This window comes from Lathyrus oleraceus, chromosome 5 (genome assembly GCF_024323335.1).
Source record: "Lathyrus oleraceus cultivar Zhongwan6 chromosome 5, CAAS_Psat_ZW6_1.0, whole genome shotgun sequence".
Taxonomy (NCBI): domain Eukaryota; kingdom Viridiplantae; phylum Streptophyta; class Magnoliopsida; order Fabales; family Fabaceae; genus Lathyrus; species Lathyrus oleraceus.
This window is the reverse complement of record NC_066583.1, coordinates 284202890-284226330: the sequence shown is the minus strand read 5'-3', so window position 1 is coordinate 284226330 and position 23441 is coordinate 284202890. Positions and strand designations below refer to the sequence as shown.

General features: G+C 35.3%; 1 protein-coding gene and 1 non-coding gene across 2 annotated transcripts; both read left to right on the top strand.

Annotated features, from left to right (window-relative positions):
• Nucleotides 1–10870: 10870 nt before the first annotated feature.
• On the top strand, nucleotides 10871–12436 carry LOC127083927 (probable transcription factor At1g11510). Its single transcript, XM_051024296.1, has one exon. The coding sequence runs from the start codon at nucleotides 10963–10965 to the stop codon at nucleotides 12166–12168; it is 1206 nt and encodes a 401-aa protein (XP_050880253.1). The 5' UTR covers nucleotides 10871–10962; the 3' UTR covers nucleotides 12169–12436.
• A 7777-nt stretch (nucleotides 12437–20213) lies between these two features.
• On the top strand, nucleotides 20214–20286 carry TRNAR-CCU (transfer RNA arginine (anticodon CCU)). Its single transcript has one exon. It is a non-coding gene; the product is annotated as a tRNA-Arg (tRNA).
• The last annotated feature ends 3155 nt before the right edge of the window (nucleotides 20287–23441 follow it).

Below are 23441 nucleotides of genomic sequence, written 5' to 3'. Positions count from 1 at the left end.
CTTACAGGTTTAATAACAAGATTTTTTTACAAAAGTAAAAGACATAAAGAAGTTGAAACCAACAGAGCGAGAGTTTGAGGTTTTAACTGGACAGTGTAAGTTAGTCATTAAGTCTATCTCAGGGCGAGAGCAAGTTTTAGAATTAATTAAATTCTGACTTTTTTCCAAAAAGTATTTTTAAAGATTGAATGTGAGGACGAGAGTTAAGCATTTAGATTTAATTGTATAACCTAAGTCAACAGAGCGAGAGTTTGAGATAAGGGTGTTTAAAACGGTCAGTATTTTCTTAAAAAGAGTTTCTGCAACTTTATTGTTTTCAAAATATGATTTTTGACTTAATTATAAGTGACAGCAACATTAATATAAGATCATGGTTTCTTCAACAGAGCGAGAGTTTGAGATAAAACCTTTAACCAATAAAGTTAATCGAAACGATTTATTTTAAAACCGAGAGACCGACAAGGAATTGATTCCCTAGTTTTGACGAACTACATACCGATATCCGTTTTATTGATATTTAATCTAGATATTAGTTTAGCTCTTAGTTTTTTCCCCAAGCAATCAAACATTTTCACCTTAGATTTACGTAGTAACCTTAGATAACGGTACATCGATTCATAAGTCCCTGTGGGATCGATATCTTTTAAAACTACGCGATAGAACTGTGCACTTGCAGTTTGTATCCCATTCTCGACTCACACAGTCGAGCGATCAAATATAAGGGGGTTAGCTGTCCTAGAACATACATCCGAGCATACTGCAGGAAGATGATTGCATATTCTAATGATGAAAAGCTACTAATGCACTTCTTCTAAGATAACCTAAGTGGGGCTTGCTTAGAGTGGTACATGCAGTTGGAGAGCACGTCCATCAAAACCTGGAAGGACCTGGCTAAAGCATTCCTGAAACACTACCAGTATAATATAGATATGGCTTTAAATCGGACCCAACTCCCAAGCTTGACACAGAAGTCAAAGGAGTCATTTAAGGAATATGCCCAGCATTGGAGGGAGCTGGCCGCTAGAGTTCAACCTCTGCTCCTTGAGAAGGAATTGATTGATATGTTCATGGGAACCCTTCAAGGACCCTACTTGGAGAGGCTGATAGGAAGTACCTTTGCTGGATTCTCTGATCTAGTGATTGTTGGAGAAAGAATTAAGAATTGTCTAAAGAGCAGAAAGATTTAGAGTGTTGTTGGCCCGTCTAATGGGGCAAAGAAACCTTATGTTGGTTTTTCCAATAAGAAAGGGGGAGAAACCAACAACACATCAGTGGCTAGAGGAAGAGGAATAATATATAGGGCTCTTTATCAACAGGTGGTTGATGTGGCACCTTGCCCTTATTAGCAGGTGGTTGCTATGGCACCTGATCCTTATCAACAACAACCTTTTGTCATACCAATAAAGCAGAATGTGGGTCAACAACCAACTCACCAACAACTGTATGCTCATCAACAACATTAATATTATCAACCTGGACAACAAAGGCTAAGAAAGCCAGAGAGGAAATTTGATCCCATCCCGACCACTTACGCTCATATGGTGCCATATTTGCTCAAAGGGTCATTGATACAATTAAGGGGGTTGAAGCCTCTGATTGTAATTCCTCATGGGTATGATGCCAACTCTCATTATGAATTCCATATGGGAGAACCCAACCATATAATTGAGAATTGCAGAGCTCTCAGGCACAAAGTTCAGGACTTAATTGATGCAAAAGCCATTTCGTTCGCATCAAATGGTCATAACACCAACAATAATCCTATGCCACCTCATGTCGGTCCTTATGTGAGTTTGATAGAAGAAGAAAAGAAGATGATGTACTTGGTGGATGAAATAATAATTCTGTTGGCTACTGTCAAGGAGTGGCTATTGATGAATGAAGTACATCTTGCTTGTGATGAGAAATGTGAAGATTGCTTGGTGAATCCCCAAAGTTGTGGGAAGTTGAAAGCTGGTATTCAAGAGATGATAGGTCATATGGTAATGATAGTGGAGCAACTTTCTACCGCAAATGAGGTAGCTACTCTTGAGATTTTGTATGATCCTAAACGAGTACCTATTGAGATCCCTTACGATCCGATCTCAGTGCCTACTACAACATACCCGATCACACCACTTGTGATTACGATTCCTTCTCCATTTGCTTTTGATAGCACAAAGGAGGTGCCATGGAACTATGACTCAAAGGTCTATCTCTATGGACAGGAAGTCAAAGAAAAACAAATAAAGTCCAAGGAAGCTAGTGTGAACATTACTGAAGCTGGGGGAATAACCCATAATGGTAGAGTATTCGCACTAGCACCTCCCACAGACAATAATAATCAAGGAGCATTGAGCAAGAACCCGGGTAAGCAGGGGGTGAATGATGATGGCCAAGGGAAAAATTCAACTCACAAAGCAACCCCAACTAATGAAGTCGAAGATTTCTCCACCTCATCAAGAAAAGTGATTAAAAAGTGGTTGATCAGCTCAACCAAACGCCTTCAAAGATATTTATGCTTGCATTATTGATGAGTTCAGAAGCGCACAAGGAAGCTCTAATGAAGTTCCTAAGGGCAAGGCATGTTCCTCAAGAAATATCCATCAATCAGTTTGAAGTTGTAGTGGCCAATATTTCTGCAAGTAGTTGCTTGGGTTTCAATGATGATGAATTACCGCCTGAAGGCAGAAACCATAACAAAGCACTCCACATTTCGATTGAATGTGTGGACACAGTCGTATCCCGAGTATTGGTGGATACCGACTCCTCATTGAATGTTCTACCTAAGAACGCACCGACCAAGTTAATTATAGAAGGGTTGGTGATGAAACTGAGCTTGCTCATTGTGAGAGCATTCAATGGGTCAAGGCGAACAATGATATGAGAGGTTGACCTTCCTATGAAGATAGAGCCCTACGTGATAGACATATACCTTGCTTACAATTGTCTCCTGGGATGCCCATTGATACACTCGACTGACGTCATAACCTCAAACCTCTACCAGAGACTAAAATTCATGATTGGAAGTAAATTGGAAGTGGTGGAAGGAAAAGAAGACATGGTGGTGATCCATTTGGCATCGTTCAGGTATGTCGAGGTTGGAGGAGAGATTCATGAGACTCCTTTCCAAGCCTTCAAAGTGGTGAACATGGAAATGACTCCACCAATGAAGGTTGCTCAAGGCACATAACTTTCTATGGCTTCATGGAAAGATGCGAAAACTATAATACAAGTCGGACATCCCACAAGTTGGGGAAGTGTACTTAATCTACCAGTGAACAAAGACAGATATGGGTTAGGATTTTGTTCCCATCAATCAACTTAGAAGAAGATAACTGCAAGTGCAAACAAAGGGCCGATTCCCGCGGTACCCGATATTTTTACCAGTGCGAGGCATCTCAGAGACAATTCGATCTGTGTGGTGGAAGGAGAAAGCAGTTTACCTGATAAAGTATGCTTCGTGTACCAGAAGGCCGAAGGATAAATACTCAATAACTAGACTGTCGTGGATATATCGGAAGTTACCTTCATTGAAGAGTAATTTTTCTTGTTTTTCTTTGAAAAATCTATGCCCTGCCCAAGGCATAGGGTAAACGTGTAGGGCCCCCAAATTTTTAAACAAAGTTTATCAATAAATAAAATAAACATTTTTGCATTCAATTTGTGCTCCTTGTCATTTGTTTATTTTGTTTTAAAAAAATGCATGGAAATGTTTTTCATTTATCATCTTTTCCATTCCACCGTCCTAAAATAAAGCATAAATCATGCAGATCCGCGTTGGGTTCCATTGATAATCAAACTTCTATAGTCCAATGTGACTTTGGTAATCCAATTTACCAAGTCGACGAAGACGATGAGGAAGATTGTGAACTCCCTAAAGAGTTATCTAGGCTGCTACAGCAGGAATCAAAATCCACCCAACTGCATCAAGAGGCAACAAAGATTGTAAATCTTGGGTCAAATGAGGAAAAGAAAGAGGTCAAGATAGGCACAATGTAACACCCCTTTTTCTACCCCAAAATACTTAACATATAATCAGAGTAAATAAGCACGCATATAAACAAAAGGGCGTCACATCGACGTTTTCAAAAACTAAAAGCTTTCAAAAACCAACATCATTCATCATCAATATACAATACACCTGGTCATTTAAAATAACACATTTCAATCATCATGAATATTCAAGAAATATGCGTTCGCAGCGGAAAATAATGAATGTCCATGCATTTCATAAAATGATCCATGTCCCATACCATGATCATCTCTCAATAATCACCTCAAGATGAAATAAAACAAGCAATAACATAATGCATATCCAATGAGATATGAGTTCAATACTACTAATCTACCCAGTGTTACATGACCAGAGCATTGACTCATTACCTAGTCTTCAAACTAAAATACGGAAACTCTCCGACTAATCTCGAGCGAGCTACCGTCCACTTACTTCAGCGATACTACTCTTGAGTATCTGCGCGATACCCATGTAAAGGTAACATTCAAACAGAAAGGGTGAGAATTCAAATCAGTATGAAGAAGTATAATAAAGTACAATGATTAAATCAACAATTAAAGGAATTCATCACACTTCGTATAACCATGTAAATAATATTAACTAACATTTATTTCACATGTTTCAACATCCATCAAAACTCAAGAAGTATAATATTCAAATCCAATATTATATTCACAAATATACACACAACTACAACTATCACATAATCACATATTTCACCAAGTTATGCATCCAAACATCATCAAATTCAATTACTAAATCTCATACACACTTCACAATCACATCAATGCAAACATTCAATTATCACATGACTCTAATGTGACTCAATGCAAGACATGTGACTCTATGCATGCGGTACCTTAATGTGAACCCAAAGTTTCACCGCTTTCCGATTCAATATCTAGAATCCAAGCCACGCTTCCGATCCGGACAAGATCAAAGCAACTACCACGCCTATTTCCAATTAAGGATCAACGCGTGCTACGTCTATTTCCAATGAAGGATCGCCGTTTTCTACCTCGACTATTTCCAATTAAGGATCAACGAGTGCTACGTCTATTTCCAATTAAGGATCACCGTCTACTACCACGCCTATTTCCAATTAAGGATCAACGTGTGCTACGCCTATTTCCATTCAAGGATCAACGTCTAATACCATGTGAACCCACAGTTTCACCGCTTCCACAATGAAGCCGACCATGCAATGAATCAATGTACAAATACCAACAACATATGCAATTAAGATCATCTCTACCATCTTAACATTCCACATATCACCATAATTCAACTCTATGAATTATCCACCAATGGTACATATACACATTCATAACAATATAACATCCACAATCCACCAAAGGTACATATACATATTCATAACAATATATCATTCACAATCCACCAATGGTACACATTCATAACAATATATCATTCACAATCCACCAATGGTACACATTCATAACAATATATCATCCACAATCCACCAATGGTACATATACACATTCATAACAATATATCATTCACAATTCACCAATGGTACATATACACATTCATAACAATATATCATTCACAATCCACCAATGGTACATATACACATTCATAACAATATCTCATGCACAAATATAGGCTAATTATCAAATATGTACACATAGATTTCATCCCAAAACGAATACAGCGTTTAAATCTCAATTTTCCACTTTTCAAACAGTGGTAACCGGTTAACGTTCGGTGAGTAACCGGTTACGGTAAAATAGAATTAACAGATTTTTGAGCAAGTAACCGGTTAACGCTCGGTGGGTAACCCGTTACTCAGTTTAACAGAATGCAGATTTTTAAGAAAGTAACCGGTTAACGCTCGGTGGGTAACCGGTTACTGCAGACAGAATGCAGAATTTTCTGCGATTTTCATTGTTGGAGAACTTTCGGACCTCCGATTTTGATTCGGTAAAAAGCTACACGTTCAGAAAATTATGACTCATACAATACTATAAATATATAACATCAATTTACAGTTTTAACACAATCCAATCACCATAAATCGAGAATATTCATCAAGACCTAACAATTCCAAAACTATGCAATTTAAGGATTTCAACCTAAACATGTTCCTACCCATTGACTTGATCATACTAACCCATAATAATAAAGATTCCCCCATACCTCTTCAATTTGATGGAAACCCTAGCTTCTCTTTTATTCTTCCCCTCTTCTCCTCACTCTTCCTCTTCTTTTTCTCTATTTTTGTCAAATGATCAAATGAATCCTAATCTCCTTCTCCTCTTACTATTTATATTAGTATTCTATTTGGGCTTAAATCATGATATATCTCTAATTTAATTACTAGGCCCAACAAAACCTAATATTTAAATATCTCTATTTAATTCAAATAATTCAAACCAACTCAATATGCACCAAGTTAATTAATATAATTAATTATTCCATTATATCTCATATTAACTAAATAATTAATTAACGCACCAAATTAATTAATATAATCAATTATTACTACCTAACAACTAATTAATTAATTAGCACTCCAAATAAATAAAATAAAATATAGTAATAATAATATAAGAATTAAATACTAAAAATTGGGTTGTTACACACAACCCTAAATGATAAGGTGAAGAGAAATCTGATCGAACTCTTGCAAGAATATATTGACGTATTCACCTAGTCTTATCAAGATATGTCAGGACTGGAGACAGACATCGTGGTGCACCGACTACCCCTCAGAGAAGAATCTTCTCCTATAAAGCAGAAGTTGAGGAGAACTCGCCCTGGCATGGCCATCAAGATTAAAGAAGAAGTCCATAAGCAATTGGACATCGGTTTTCTTGCAGTGGCAAATTATCCTCAGTGGATAGCAAACATCATACCTGTACCTAAGAAAGATGGTAAGGTACGTACGTGTATTGATTATCGAGACCTGAATAGGGGAAGCCCTAAAGATGATTTTCCCCTACCTCACATTGATGTGTTAGTAGACAATACGACCCAATTTTTGGTATTCTCCTTCATGGACGGGTTCTCCAGATATAAACAAATAAAAATGGCGCCTAAAGACATGGAGAAGACCACATTCATTACCCATTGGGGCACCTTTTGCTACAAAGTGATGTCGTTTGGCTTAAAAAATGCGGGTGCAACATATCAATGTGCGATGGTCACTCTCTTCCATGATATGATTTATAAATAGATTGAAGTATATGTTGGCGATATGATCGCAAAATCCCAAATTGAGGAAGAGCATCTGGTCCATCTCGAGAAATTGTTTACATGATTGAGGAAGTTCATGCTGAGACTAAATCCCAATAAATGCACCTTTGGGGTACGATCTGGGAAGTTGTTGGGTTTTATTGTGAGCCAACGGGGTATTGAAGTCGATCCTGACAAAGTCAAAGCGATACAGAATATGCCAGTGCCGAGAAATGAGAAAGAGGTTCATGGATTCTTAGGGAGATTGAACTACATAGCTAGATTCATATCTCAACTCACAGCCACGTGCGAGCCAATATTCAAATTACTCCGTAAAGATCAAGCAATCGAGTGGAATGATAAATGCCAGAATGCATTTAAAAGGATAAAAGAATACATGCAAGAACAACCGACCTTGATGCCGCCCGTACTAGGAAGACCTCTTATCATGTACCTCACGGTTCTTGAGGGATCCATGGGTTGTATTCTCGGACAGCATGATGAGACAAGTAGAAAAAGAGCACGCGATCTACTATCTGAGTAAAAAATTCACTGGTTACGAAAGCAGATACTCATTGCTCGAGAAAACGTGTTGTGCATTGGCTTGAACCGCCAAGCATTTGAGACAGTATATGATGACGCATACAACTCTCTTGATCTCCAAAATGGATTCGATCAAGTACATATTCGAGAAACTTGCTTTCACAGGAAGAGTTACACGTTGGCAAATGGCATTAACAAAGTATGATATCCAATATGTCACACAAGAAGCTATCAAGGGTAGTGTGTTGTCTGACTACCTGGCTCATCAACCCATGGAAGATTAACAACCTATGCACTTTGACTTTCCAGACGAGGACATCATGTTTGTCAGAGATTGGGGTGTTCTAGAACCAGAAGAAGGACCGGAACCAGGATCGCGATGGACAGTCGTGTTCGACGATGCTTCCAATGCTCAAGGAAATGGAATAGGGGCAATCATAACCTCTCCAAATGGGTTTCATCTCCCTTTCACTACAAGATTATGTTTCGACTGTACCAACAATATGGCAGAGTATGAAGCGTGCATATTTGGTTTAGAAGCGACTATTGACTTAAAGATCAAGATCTTAGAAGTCTATGAAGATTCTGCATTGGTAATTAGCCAGATTAGAGGAGATTGAGAAGTTCGCGATCACAAGTTGATCCCATACAAAGAACATGTCTAAAAGATAACCCCATATTTCGATGAGGTTACATTCCATCATATTCCTAGAGCGGAAAATCAATTGGAATATGCTTTGGCTACCATGGCATCTATGTTTAAGGTCAAATGGAAGAATGAAACGCCATCTTTCCATATCGACTACTTGGATGAGCCAACATATTATTTAACGACTGAAGAAGAATCAGACGACCATCTTTGGTTTCATGATATCAAAAGGTATCTAGAAAAGTAAGAATATCCAGAGGATGCATCCATTACAGATAAAAAGTACATTCAAAAGTTCTCAGCTAAATTCTTCTTAAGCGGAGATGTGTTGTACAAGAGGAATTACAACTCGGTCTTGCTCATATGCGTGGATAGACACAAAACAGACCAGATCATAATGGAAATTCATGAAGGATCCTTCAGGACACATGTCAGTGGGCACACCATGGTTAAAAAGATCTTGAGAGCGAGTTACTATTGGATGACTATGGAGATTGACCGCCATCGTCACGTCCAGCCATACCATAAATGCTAGATTTAGATTTTTTATAAATATAATTCAATTTTTAAAATAGAGATTCATTTGAGCTCATTCAAAAAAAATCATAAATGATGAGTGTTTCTTAAAATGAATTTCTATATTTTACGAAAGAATTAAATACAAAAGGAAAAAATGTATCATTTGAATCACTTTTAAAAGAATTAAAGTTATCATTATATTTTTAGTGGAAACTATGGAATTTTTAAAAATAATCACCTTTTTTAAGAATAATATGAAAATAACCACAATTTCAAATTATTTACCAATACAACCATTTTTTAATAAAAATGAACCAATGAGTCATTTGCTATGGCGCATGCGTTAATGAATTTGTACTCATGCGTCACTGCAAATGGCGTATGCATGTAAAATGTATGAGCATGCATGCAGTGGCGCATGCTCCTACATTTTAAATGCATGCGTCAATTGCTCTTACATTTTACATACATGTGCCAATTGTAGTGGCGCATGTTCCTACATTTTATATGCATGCGCCAATTATAGTGGCGCATGCTCCTACATTATTTGACATGCTTTTACATGTATGCGCCAATTTCAGTGGCGCATGCTTCTATATTTTACATGCATGCGTCAATTGCATTGGCGAATGCTCATACATTTTTTACATGTATGCATCAATTGTAATGGCGCATGCTCTCACAAACATGATTAGTTTGATAAATAAATTGAAAACATGATTAGTTTAATATATAATTTAAAAAAGTTGATTATTTTTTAAAAAAATTCCAAAACTATGAGCTTGCGCTTCTTCACTCATTATACTTGTAAGAAATAATATTTCCTTTTTTTAGAAGTTTGTAAATGAATTTGTGGTTTATGAAGATGATACAGTAATTTTATTTTCGTTCATGCATGTTCCAAGTTCAACTTATGAAATCTAATGTATTTGTTGGATAGATAAATATGGTGATATTTTCAAGAAAAAAAAAGTTATAAATCTAACACGAATTTTAGAAAAATTGGTATTTTTGGCTCAATCTATTTGAACTCAGCCACTATCCAATTTCCGATTGTTAACTCGCTTTTCCCGCCATTTGTTTGTCATATATGTTAACTCGTTTTTCTAGAATCTGTTTGCCATATAGGTTAACTCGTTTTTCTAGAATCTATTTATCAGATATCATATATGTTAACTCACTTTCCCACTTTCCGGTTGTTAACTCACTTTCCCGCTTTCCGGTTGTCATATATGTTAACTTACTTTCCCGCTTCCCGGTTGTTAACTCACTTTCCCGCTTTCCGGTTGTCATATATGTTAACTTACTTTCCCGCTTCCCGGTTGTTAACTCACTTTCCTGCTTTCGGTTGTCATATATATTAACTCGCTTTCCTGCAATCTGAATGTCATATATATTAACTCACTTTTCCGCGGTCGGGCGCCTTGCACTTCCATATTGGATTGATTACTCTAGTTTAAATATTTATTGCTTGTGTACTTTCAACTTTAGGATGATCATTATGCATCAAGAGATCTACGAGTGTTTGAACCTTTGTTGTTCGTATTCTTTCCACTATTATATGATGATCATTATGTATTAAGGAAGTTTGAAGGATTTCACAATTTGGCATTCTTATATAGTTAACTACAATCAAGCAAAGAAAACATGATATGTGGTAGGGATTGAGAACCAGGGTGAGATTAGATATGTTTTAATGTGGCTCATTGATATATTTTTATTTTTGTAACAATATTTCCTTTTTCAGCAACATGTAAATGAATTCGTGGTTTATGTAGAAGATACAATGCTTTTTATTTTTGTCCATGTCCCAAGTTGAACTTACAAAATCTAAGATATTTGTTGATAGATAAATATGATGTTATTTTACCGGAAAAACAAATAACTATAAATCTAACTACAGTTTTAAACATATTTGGTGTTTTGGGCCCAACCCGTTATATGTTATAAAATTTGAATCGTTATAAAATTTGAGGTGAATATATATTATAATTGCTGACACTCCTTCATAACCTCTTCACCTCTTACTTGAAACCCTAATTTCAATTTCCGTTCCGCCATGGGAAAGAAACGGAGCTCAACTCAAATCGAGAAGCTTTCCGCTCCCAAAGAAGACGAGCCACCCACCCCCGCCCCCAGAGACGACGGAAAACCACATCCGGAAGAAGACAAAGTCTCCGAACATGAAGATGATGAAGATTCATCAGCTTCTTCGTCTGAAGCGGAAGAAGATGACGATGAAGAAGAGGACACCCCTTCCAAAAACTCAAGTCCACCGCTGACCAACCCTCGTCCCAAAACCGAAGACGATTCAGACTCTGAAGACGATGAGTCTGAAACTGATTCAGACTCTGAAGATGAACCTGCTCCCAAGCTCAAATCCCTCAACTCAAACTCAAAGCCTGTGGATCAGATCAAATCGAAGGCCGACCCCAAACCCTCCTCTGCACCACCAGCCAGATCTGGAACCAAACGTCCGGTTGACAATGATCCTATACAATCAAAGAAGAGGAAAACTCAAGCTCCTGCTGAGGAGGACAACAAGAAGTCCGGGGATGAGTCTAAGAAGTTGTTTCAGAGAGTCTTCAATGAGGATGATGAAATGGCCATTCTCAAAGGTATATATGATTTCATTACCAAAACAGGGACCGATCCTTTTAAGTACCACACGGCTTTTTATGAGTTTGTGAAAAAGTCGATTCACATCAAAGTTACACTGGAGCAGCTCAGAGATAAGATGCGGAGGCTGAAGCATAAATACGAGACTAAGGCCAAGAGTGGAAAAACTCCTAATTTCACCAAAGATAACAACCGGATAATGTTTGAATTTGGCCAAAAGATTTGGGGTGGTAAACTCAATGTTAATGAAGCTGAAGAAAAGGGAAAACCTAATGGGAAACTTTCCAAGAAGGAACCTGTGGCTAAGAAACCAAGAACAACTAAGAAATTGGTTTTGGAACCTGATTCACCGCTGCCTGTTGTGAAGGACACGAGGAAGGTGGAAAGTACTGATACGGGTTCCGGTTCGATTCTGGCTTTGAATGAACTGATTCGTTTTGACGAGAGTGTAAGTGGCTCTGGGAAGACTGTGGGTGCGATGAAGAGGGGATTGGAGTTAATGGGGGAATCAGAGAGGGAAGAGTTGGAGAGAAGGTGGGAGAAGGTGCAGGTTGCTGAACTGGAGGTGTTCAAGATGAGAGCTGATTTGGCTGTGGATCAGGCTATATCGATATTGGATGCATTGAAGTCGTCATCAGGCGATTAGGTTTGTTGTTAATGGCAGTGTTGGTTAACTGTGGTAATATATAACTTTGGTCTTTGATTTGTGTTCAGATTTTTTTTTGGCTATGGTCTAGTGATACTTTAGTTTACAGTTCTGCTGTTTAATTATTTACCTTTTGAAATTAGTATTGTGGTTTTAGAATTCAATGGATAATTTTAAACACAATATGCAAATGCTATGCACATATTGTGTTGTTGTGAAGTATTGGTATAATATTATGGAAATATGACATGAAGTCTGCTTTTGAATATTTGTTGCTTGTGTTCTTTCTACTACTATATGTGTTTAAACCAGGGATGGGGTGGAGGTTGTCCACTGTGTTCAGGCTTGTGGCGGTGGCCTCACTTTGTCCTCGGGTTTCCGCGTGCTCGCGTGCGGGAACTTGGCCGGCTTTATTGATTTTCATTTGCAAAGTCAAAATTACCCCTTAAAATGTTTAATTTGAAGTGGTAAAATGTTTTAACCTACTGCCCCCTTCTCTCTTATGATGCGCGGTTTTATTCAAGGTTTCAAACATGTAGTTTCTTCTGCAGTCATTCATCCTCCTTCATCGTTTATCATCATCTCTCTCTTATCATCTTTCTTTTTCTTCTTTCTCTAACACATTTCTTTTTACCTCTGTTTCTTATTTCATTTCCTTCATTCTTGTTTTTACTCTTTCTTGTCTTTAGTTATTTGTTAATTTTATTCCTATTTTTTATTCTGTTTTAGTTCTCTGTTTTTTGTCTCATGGCATCATCTATAATTTTTTGCTTGTTGATTGAGTGTCTTGATTAAGACTTGTGTGGATTTTTGAGTGATTTTAAAGGGTTGTGTTTTGATATATGAATGTTGAATGAATCAGGTATATCTTCCATATATGTTAACTCGCTTTCCCGCGGTATATCTTCCATATATGTTAACTCGCTTTCCCGCGGTATATCTTCCATATATGTTAACTCGCTTTCCCGCGGTATATCTTCCATATATGTTAACTGGCTTTCCTGTGGTATATCTGTCATATTTGTTAACTCCTTTCCCGCGGTGTATCTGCCTTATTTGTTAACTCCTTTCCCGCTGTATACTGGCCTTTTTTGTTAACTTGCTTTCCCGCGGTATACTGGCCTTTTTTGTTAACTTGCTTTCCCGCGGTAGATCTGCAATATTTATTAACTCGCTTTCCTGCGGTAGATCTGCAATATTTGTTAACTCGCTTTCCCGTGGTATATCTGCCATATTTGATAACTCGCTTTCCCGTGGTATATCTGCCATATTTGATAACTCGCTTTCCTGTGGTATATCTGCCATATTTGTTAACTCGCTTTCCTGTGGTATATCTGCCATATTTGTTAACTCGCTTTCCTGTGGTATATCTGCCATGTATGTTAACTCGCTTTCCCGCCCGCGATCAGGCGCCGTATGCCACCATCTTGGTTTGACTACTCTGCATCAAATATTTATGTATGAAGGATCTATGTGTTTTGAACCTTTGTTGCTTGTGTTCATTTCAACTTGTAAACGAGGATCATTATGAATCAATTGTTCTACCTGTTTCAACCTTTTTGCTTGTTGCATTCTTTCCACTTTATGATGATCATTCTGTATCAAGCTTGTATTCTTTCCACTTTATGATGATGATCATCTGTATCAAGGGATTTTGAAGTATTCATATTTTGGTATTCTTGTGTAGTTACAATTAACAATCAAGCAAAGAAAACATGAGAATCAGGGTGGGACTAATATGATTGTATGTGGCTCAGCCTTTTCCAATCCTGATTTCTCTTTATCTCCTGATGGAGTGAATGCATGGATCAACTATTGAACTTTGATACGACTGAATGTGTCCTCTCCTATCACCTCTTCACCTCGTCTGCATTTGCCTTGTACACTTTTTAATGTCCTAGAAATTTGAAATGAACATTTTATTGAAATAGATCCAAGAAAATATAGAAAGTATCATCTTTTTGGTTATACAAAAATTATCCTAACTTTGCAGACATCTCTAATTAATTAGTTGTATTATTAATTGTTAATCAATTAGCAAGTATATCAGTTTTTATTAAATTTTAAAATTTGTGACATACATAAAAGATATATTCCTATAATCCTATAAGATAAATTCCTCTAAGATAAATAAAAAATGTAGAAAATATGTAAATTAAAAAACATGATATACATAAAAGTCAAATAGTAAATATATATTTTTTTAAGAAACAAAGCCTAAGCCCAACAGAAAAAAAAACTACACAATTAGTTTAGGAAACAAGGTTCCTTTAGCATCTAGCTCTATCATCGACATTAAAAAGGTAGAATCTTTTCGGAAAACTGCAATCTATCAATAACATTGAATCCACGTTATGGTCAACTTTTTTTCCAAAAACACGTTAACATGGACAAAAAAAAACTATTTAGTATCATTTGTATTATCATCTTTCAATTAATACTATCTATGAAATATTTTTTTCATCCTTCTAACATCAACATCAATTTAAAATTAGTAATAGTTAAGGTGTCTCATTAGTTGTGATTGCGTGCTTTTGACCCAAAATAATAGGCAACCGACTGATATAAATGTTTTTGATGAACAAAAGTAAGTTCTTGAACTATGATAGAAAATGAGAAAAATTATAAAGTATAGTATGCTCATTGCCTCAATGATTTAGGGTATAATTGGTTGAGGAATAAAATTGAGATGAGAGAAATATTAGAGAAATAGAGTTGATTTAAAGTATTGTTTAATATAAGAGAAAGATAAGAGGAATAAAAGAGTGAAAAGTGTGGTTATTTTTCAAAAGTCAAAAGTTCCCTTAGCAATTTTTTTAAAAAATAATTAAAATTAATTAGTTAAATATGTCATACAATATAAAAATGCAAATGAATTTTCTATGCAAGGACTAAAGTAGAATTATGCTTTCTCTGTCCACTTTTCAATTTGAAGAAAGCTCAAAAAGTTGCCTACTTCTTCTCTCTACACCATTTCACCGATGGATCCCATACTATTTAAATCTCTCTACACCATTTCACCGATGTTTCAATTAAGAGAAGTTGCCTACTTCTCTTCAACTTCTCCCTTTCCTTGAATTCACCCACCAATTTCTTGCCTTCCAATCACACCCTTAGTGATTACTTAAAAATATATAGGTTTAGTTATAATTATCATCATTATATTTTGTTTGATTTAAGAAATTAATCTTCATATTTTAAATTTAAATAATTTTGAATTTCTGTTATATTTTTGCAAAAATTATGATATAAGAATGTTTTGTGAAATTTTATCAAAAAAATATAAATTAAAAAATAGATGTTTTATATGAGAAAAATAATAAAACTATTTAAATTCAAAATAAAAAAAACTAATTTGAGATATCAAAATGTAATTAAATCTATTATCACTTACAATGCAGGGTGAGGAATGAGAGAGAAGAGAGAGAAGAGAGAGAAAATGAATGAAAGATAATTGTATTGAATTATTAAGATTGAATTAAACTATACATATACAAGTAGGTTACTTGTAACTCAAGTAGCTAGCATAACAAACTAACAAACTTGCTAACCAAGTAACTAATTAACTAACTTGTATTATATTATAACATATCCTCTTAGAGTCCAAGTTGCTAAACACAAGCTAACCGATATGAACTTTTCCTAATTTCTTTATCAATGTTAAGAATCTGCCGATCTTCAATCTTTAGGTGAAAATATCGGTCAATTGTGCTTCACCAAGCAATGTCTCACATCAAGTTCACTTTGATTTACCTTCTCTCTTAGGAAATGAAATCTAGCTTCAATGTGCTTACTCTTTCTATGCATAACTGAATTCTTTGCAAGATTGAAGAATGACTTGTTGTCTATCTGCAACATCAAAGGTTTCTTTACTTTGACCTTTATCTCATCTAGCACAGATCTGGTCCAAATTGCTTGACAAATAACATATGATCCTACTATATACCCAACTTCACACGATGATAATAACACTACATGTTGTTTTCTCAAGCACCATGAGATTGAAACACCAAATACTTGAACGAAATAACCAATTGTGCTTCTTTGATCTTCCTTATTTCCACACCAATCAACATCTGAATAGAAATTGATCACAACTCCTTTTCTTTCATAAGACCGTGGATTTCACAGTTTATTGATCATTTTAGGTATCTCAAGATTCTTCTTATAGCCTTCATGTGTGACACTTTTGGTTCATCCATGTATATGCTTACCAATCCGATTGAGAAATATATCAGGTTTAGTATTGCACACATACCTCAGAGATCCTACAATTTGTTTGAACAAAGTGAGATTGATCTTTTCCTCCTTTCCATGCTTCTCTAGTTTCATATTAGGTTCGATAGGTGATGATGAAAAATTTGAATCATCCATCATGAATCTCTTGAGTATTTCTTTGACATACTTCCTTTGATGCAACACTATTCCTTGCTTGGTAATTTGAAATTCTCTTCCTAGGAAATACAACAAGTTTCCTAGATTCGACATTTCAAATTACCTCTTCATCAACTCCTTGAACTTCGACAAGTTCTCCATGCTATTTCCAGTTACTAGCAAGTCATTGACATATAAGCAGATGATGGTTATATCTTGTGCCATGACCTGTACATATACACATACTCAAACCTGCATTTGATGAATCCCAATTAGACTAACTAAGAGTCGATCTTCTTGTTCCATGTCCTAGGTACCTGTTTGAGACTATAAAGGGTTTTGTGTAACTTGTACACTTCTCCATGCTATTTTCATATCCAATATGGTCTGATTTATTCTTTTTGCTATTCCATTATGTTGAGGAGTGTTAGGAGCAGTTATCTCATGATCAATACCATGTTCTTCAAAAAAACTCTTCAAATATCTTGGATGTGTATTCACCACCTTCATCTGTTTACAGAACCTTGATCTTCTTTTCACTATGGTTTTTGACAAGTATTTTGAATCTCTTAAAGATTGAAAATACTTCGTCTATGCGTCTCATCACATAGATCCAAAGCTTTCGAATGTACTCATCGATAAATGAGACAAAATATTTGTTTCCACCAATAGTATGGTCCTCAAATGGGTCACATACATCTGAATGTACTACTTCTACTATGCAGAAGAATCTCATTGGCATAGTCAAAATGAAAGACTTTCTAGATTTCTTCCCTAATAAGAAACCTTCGCAGAGTTTGTCGGGCATCACAAGAATTGATATACCATTTACCATATCTTGAGTGATCAGTTGATTGAGTTACTATATCTCAGATGCCACAACCAACTATAATTGTGATTGACAACTGTTTTTAGGCATTGTACCTCAGTAGAATTGATCATGGTTTTAAATGTCATATTCTTCGACATAGGAGATTTTAAGACCAAGTTATTCTGGATGTCAAACAATTTAAAGGCTTCATCTTTGATAACCACTAAGAAATCTTTTTTGACCAGTTGTCAATTACTTAACTGATTGCACTTCATGCCAGGTACATAAAGTGCATCTTTGATCATATCTTTTGCTCCATTACTCCTTGAATGTCTATGTTGACGGTACCTTCTGCTTGCAGCGAGCTATTATCTTCAAGCCTAACCTTTCTCTTCGACTCGTCGAAATTTTCTAACCACACTTTTTGACCAGTCATGTGATTTGAGTAACTTGTATCGAGGAACTAGGTCTTGGAGTCGACATGCTCATCTGCAATTGCAACCATAAGCACTATACCATCAAAATCATCTGAATCTTGACGTGCAAGATTTTTATCCTACATCATCTTTGCCTTTTTTCTCTTCCTTGTCTTTCTTGTACCAACAATTCCTGGCGACCCCACTTTTCTCAGTTATAGCATTATACATTTTTCTTCTCCTATTTGTCTTTCTGATATGAGGTTCCTTATCCTCTTTTCGAGGATTCAGAATCCCTATCATCAACCGTATGCTTTTGAGGATTCACCCAAGACTTCTTGCTCTGAATCTTGTCTCCTTTTCCCTTGAACTTGTTGGAACCACCATTCTTTTTCCATGTCTGGATATGTAGTACTTGTATCGAATCTTAAACCCTTTTCCTCTCGACAATCCTTAACTCATATACCTCTAACGAACCAACTAAATCTTCTAGTTTCAAGGTTTCAAGATTGTTGGATTCTTGAATGGCTACGATAACATGATCAAAGTGAGATGTCAATGTACACATTACCTTCTCATTTATCATCTTATCTATTAGGACTTCACCACAATCTTTCATGAGATGAATACGATTCTGCACCTTAGAGACATAACCTGCAATCTTTTAATCTTCTCCTACATGTAGTAACTCATACTACATTCGTAGTGTCTGTAAATTGACAACTTTAACCTTCTCACTGCCTTCATAATACTCGACAAGAATATCCCATGCCTCATTCGACGATTCAACATGAGAAATCCGAACAAAATTCACCATATCTATTGAAGATTGAATACAGAATGCAACCTTGCAATCTTTCTTCTTCACATCCTTGTGAGTAACTCTCTGAGCGAACGCTTCTAGGATTTCATAAAAACCAAATAATGACTGCATCTGTTTTCTCCATCAGATCCAATTTTTTTGCCATAAATAATTGGAAGAGAATTTGAAATACAATTGCTACCATTGATCTTTTCAGCAAACACAATTTATGATCCTCGAAAACACGACCACCGACATGCAGTTCATGAATTGTTGATCAAGAAGGACGAACTAGAAGATCTAGATACCAATTTGTTAGTGTCAGTGCACTTGGGTGATTTAATAATGAGAGAGAAGAGAGAGAATGAATGAAAGGTAATTATATTGAATTGTTATGACTAAATTACACTACATGTATATATACAAGTAGGTTACTTGTAACTCAAGTAGGTAGCATTACAAAATAACTAACTTGCTAACCAAATAACTAACTTAAATTGTATCACAACAATATCAACACTTTTGTTACAAATATGAGATCTTGCATAGGCTACAAGCAAATGACAAGGTTTAGAAGATGCTACATTATCTATAATTAATTTTAATTTTTTATTTATACTATTAGTAATTAATATAAATTATTAATTAATTAATTTTAATATCAATTAGTTATTTAATTATAGTAATAATTAATTTTTTATGCTATTTTTTGATATTATTTATATAAATTTTAAATTTGAAGGGTATCCAAAAAATTAAGGTATTGACGACATAGTTTTAAATACCAAACCGAACCGGCCAATCAAACCGATTAAATCAAGAATTAGAAGAATTATCATTCTAGTCTAATTATTGAATAGAGTAAACTATTGAATAAGTGAAAATTGATCAAAATCGGTGGACCGACGATTTTGGAAAATCGTCAGGTTAAATGCTTACTTTTTTCTTCGAACAAAACAATACCATTTTTGATAATTAAAAAAAAGTTAAATATAAGTAAATATTAGATTTTGTTATTCCGTTTGTTACAATTAGATTTTTTTAACATTTATTTGCATTTGTGTATTATTGTGTGATTTAGAATTTGAATTAAATAATAAATTTGTAAAATTATGATATTTTAAAATTTTGTAGGTGTTCGACCAATAAATTAGATTTTGTTCAACATTTATTTGCATTTATTTTTAAAGACAGAGTCATCCCGTGCGATCGATTTAATAACTATACAATTTTATTATGTAGATTGGTTTATTCAACTGAATCATCCGATTTAGTTATGTAGTCCGACCAATAATTCAGTAGTTCGACCAATAAATCGATGACTCATTATTCTCACCAATTTAATCGATAGATGACCCATCCAATTTTAATCTAGTTTTTAAAAAGAAATTTCACTCATAAAGTAGTATTTGGAAAAACAAAATTAAAACAGATATTTTTCTTTTATAAAAAAAACACACTAATATTAGTTAACTGCATGTCATTAATAAGTGTCACAAAAATGGTAAAAAGTAAAAGAAATTAAAGTGTGTTTAATAGGGGAAAGAACATCAGATTTCATGATAGAGGGCTGAGTTGATTTTCAACGTGAGAATAAAGGTAATTTTAATATATGACTTTGGTTAGAAAGATCACACAAGCAGCGCCTGTAGCTCAGTGGATAGAGCGTCTGTTTCCTAAGCAGAAGGTCGTAGGTTCGACCCCTACCTGGCGCGTTTGTTTTATTCATATTTTCTTATCCAGAATCTATTGGGTACTGTGTTTCTGCGATTTATAAAGGTTTTGGTATTCGTATTATAATGCTACATGTTATTTTTTATTATTTATTAGGAATCTAAATAGCTTTGATGTTTTAAAATGAATACGTGGAGTGTCGAAACTTTGAATTTATATCCCTGCAATCAAATGTTCTTACCCATATATATTAAAATAATCAAGGTTTTGTCCATGATACACCTAACAAATTCAATCATACCATAATATTATATATATTTTTAGCGGATAAACAAAGTGACAACAATTACTATAAATTAACATACATACATAATTGCTACAATTACTATAAATTAACATATATATATATATATATATATATATATATATATATATATATATATATATATATATATATATATATATATATATATATATATATATATATATATATATATACCGATCTTTTTATCAATTGAACTTAAACTTATTGACCATCACATTACCACATAAAGATGTGGATAACATGTCCACTATTTCAGGTGAACATATTTCGGAGTATAAAGCAAATATTGTTGTGAGCATCCCTTCTACTGAGTTTGAAAAAAACTAGGAAGCAGTTGAGAAAAAAATAGATGAAATTAAAGGAACTCATGATGTCAGGTTCATTAAGGTGGGATTGAGAAGGTGTGATAATACTAATTATCTTTTTAATGGTTTTGCAATGCAACTCAAGATGCGAGGTTAATTGATTTTTCTCACGAATGATATCCTTTTATATGGAATGTTGCAACAAGTATGAACCACATTATTGAAAAAATAGAAAGAGCTAGGGACAATGATACTTTTTTAGATTATACTCAAAAGTGTGTTTGGTGAATCCAACAACATCGATCTATTCACTCACACATTCTTCTTGAACGAGATAAGTTGGAAGGGTCTCATAAGAATATAAGTTTTTTTTTTTTGAAAATTTATGGCTTATGGAGTTGCACATGACAAATGTTATTTGAGAGGGTTGGTAAGATAGAGGTGTTGTTGTGGTTCCTAAGTTGGGAGTTTGTGCAACCAACCTTTGAAGGAACAATTTAAAAATATAAAGGATCTATTTTATTACAATGATAAGGCCATAAAGTTGAAGGAGAATAGCGATCCAAAACGCAGCGGAATTTAAAATTTTCTTCTTTAGTGATCCTTATGAATGTGCATGATCAGTGATATAATCGTTACCTCTTGTGACGATTGAAACCTTTGATGCAGATCTACGGAGCGATCACGAACGTTGAACGATGGCAACGCCTCTACTCAGTCCACACGAACGGATTCCTTCAATCTCAGTGCTAGCTGCTACGAATGAAGGCTTTGAGTGAGAGAGAGAGAGAGAGAAACGAAATTGCAATTGTACAAATGCTTCTGCACAAGGGTTCTATTTATAGATCCTCTTGTGTGGGCTATAAGCTAAAAATCCGACTTAAGTGTATGTGGCCCATATCTTATAATATGCCAAAATCACTTAAGCGTGTGGTACATTACCATATTTCATATTCTACTTAAGTACACCGTACCTTACGATGTTCTACAATTCACTTAAGGGCACCGAACCTTACGGTGTTCCTTAGTTACTCTATCTCTCATCAATCTGTCCTTTTGTGTGTGACCCTGTAGGTTTTCGCGGCATTGACAATTATATTAAATCACACATTTAACATAATAAACAGTGAGCGGTATCTAGCAACACATCACTGCTATCCAAGACACAAAAATATCATGTGATCTGACAAATCCTTCTGTGATAATACTTATGTGTATAATTACCCTTTTGCCCTTATGTCTATATTGAACACAAGGCATAAACCGTGTCATCCTTGTCCAGTTCAATATTAGGCCCATAGACATTTATCCTGTTACGGAGGATGGGCAAATTTCATCTAGGTCACTCATGTCCCTTAGCATGCTTTGTGGAATATCCATCAACTGTCTTTATGGTCATCCAGTTACGGACAATATTTGATCAGCAACAAGGCACTAGACTCTACATCTAGAGTCCATAGTGGTTTCAAGTCGAATGGTGGTATACACCATTATCACCATGAGAATAACTTATGGCACTTTGCATAACATTCTATATAGTATTCTCATAGCGGGTCAATCCAGTATAAATATTACTCTTAATATTCATACCTATGTTTAAGACTTGATAACTCCTTATCCATGATCCATGAGATGTGATCATCAGTATATATACATAATAGTCTTATGCTTTAATGTTATCCCACTTCACAATAAAGCTCGACTACAGATACTTTAAGAATAATGTCCTTATGTTTAATGTGATCTCATGATTAAGTCATACTTGATACATTAAACGGACTAGCTATCCTAAAGACTTTATTAAACAAACATAATAAAGAAAAGCCTTTTATTATTAATAAATAATTCGATACAAGTACCAAAATTATTGGCCTCTAGGGCTTACACCAACAATCTCCCACTAGCACTAGAGCCAATCAAGCATACTCCTAATGCCCATAGATCTAGTATGGCCATCATGCTTCTGCTGCGCAAGAGGCTTTGTCAGCGGGTCAACAATATTGTCAAGTGTAGGTACTCTGCATATTTTTACATTTCCTCTATCTATTATCTCTCGAATGAGGTGATAACGCCTAAGTATGTGTTTGGATCGTTGGTGAGATCTAGGTTCCTTAGCTTGTGCGATAGCACAATTGTTATCACAATAGAGACCAATGGGATCCACAATGCTAGGAACTATACCAAGTTCACTAATGAACTTTTTGATCCAAACAACTTCCTTTGCTGCACTTGAGGCAGCAATATACTCGACGTCGGTTGTAGAATCAACAACTGTATCTTGCTTTGAACTTTTCCAGCTCACAGCGCTACCGTTTAAGAAAAACACATAACCAGATTGCGATCTAAAGTCATCCTTATCTGTCTGGAAGCTATCATCGGTGTATCCAATTACAACCAGCTCTTCCTGACCTCCATATATCAAGAATGAGTCCTTAGTCCTTCTCAAATACTTAAGGATATTCTTGACAACTACCCAATGAGCATCACCAGGATCAGATTGGTACCTACTCGTTGCACTCAAAACATACAAGACATCTGGTCGAGTACATAACATGGCATACATGAT

Bases quoted from the DNA above. Each gene is read 5' to 3' on its own strand.
- LOC127083927 (XM_051024296.1), top strand. From the start codon at position 10,963: ATGGGAAAGAAACGGAGCTCAACTCAAATCGAGAAGCTTTCCGCTCCC.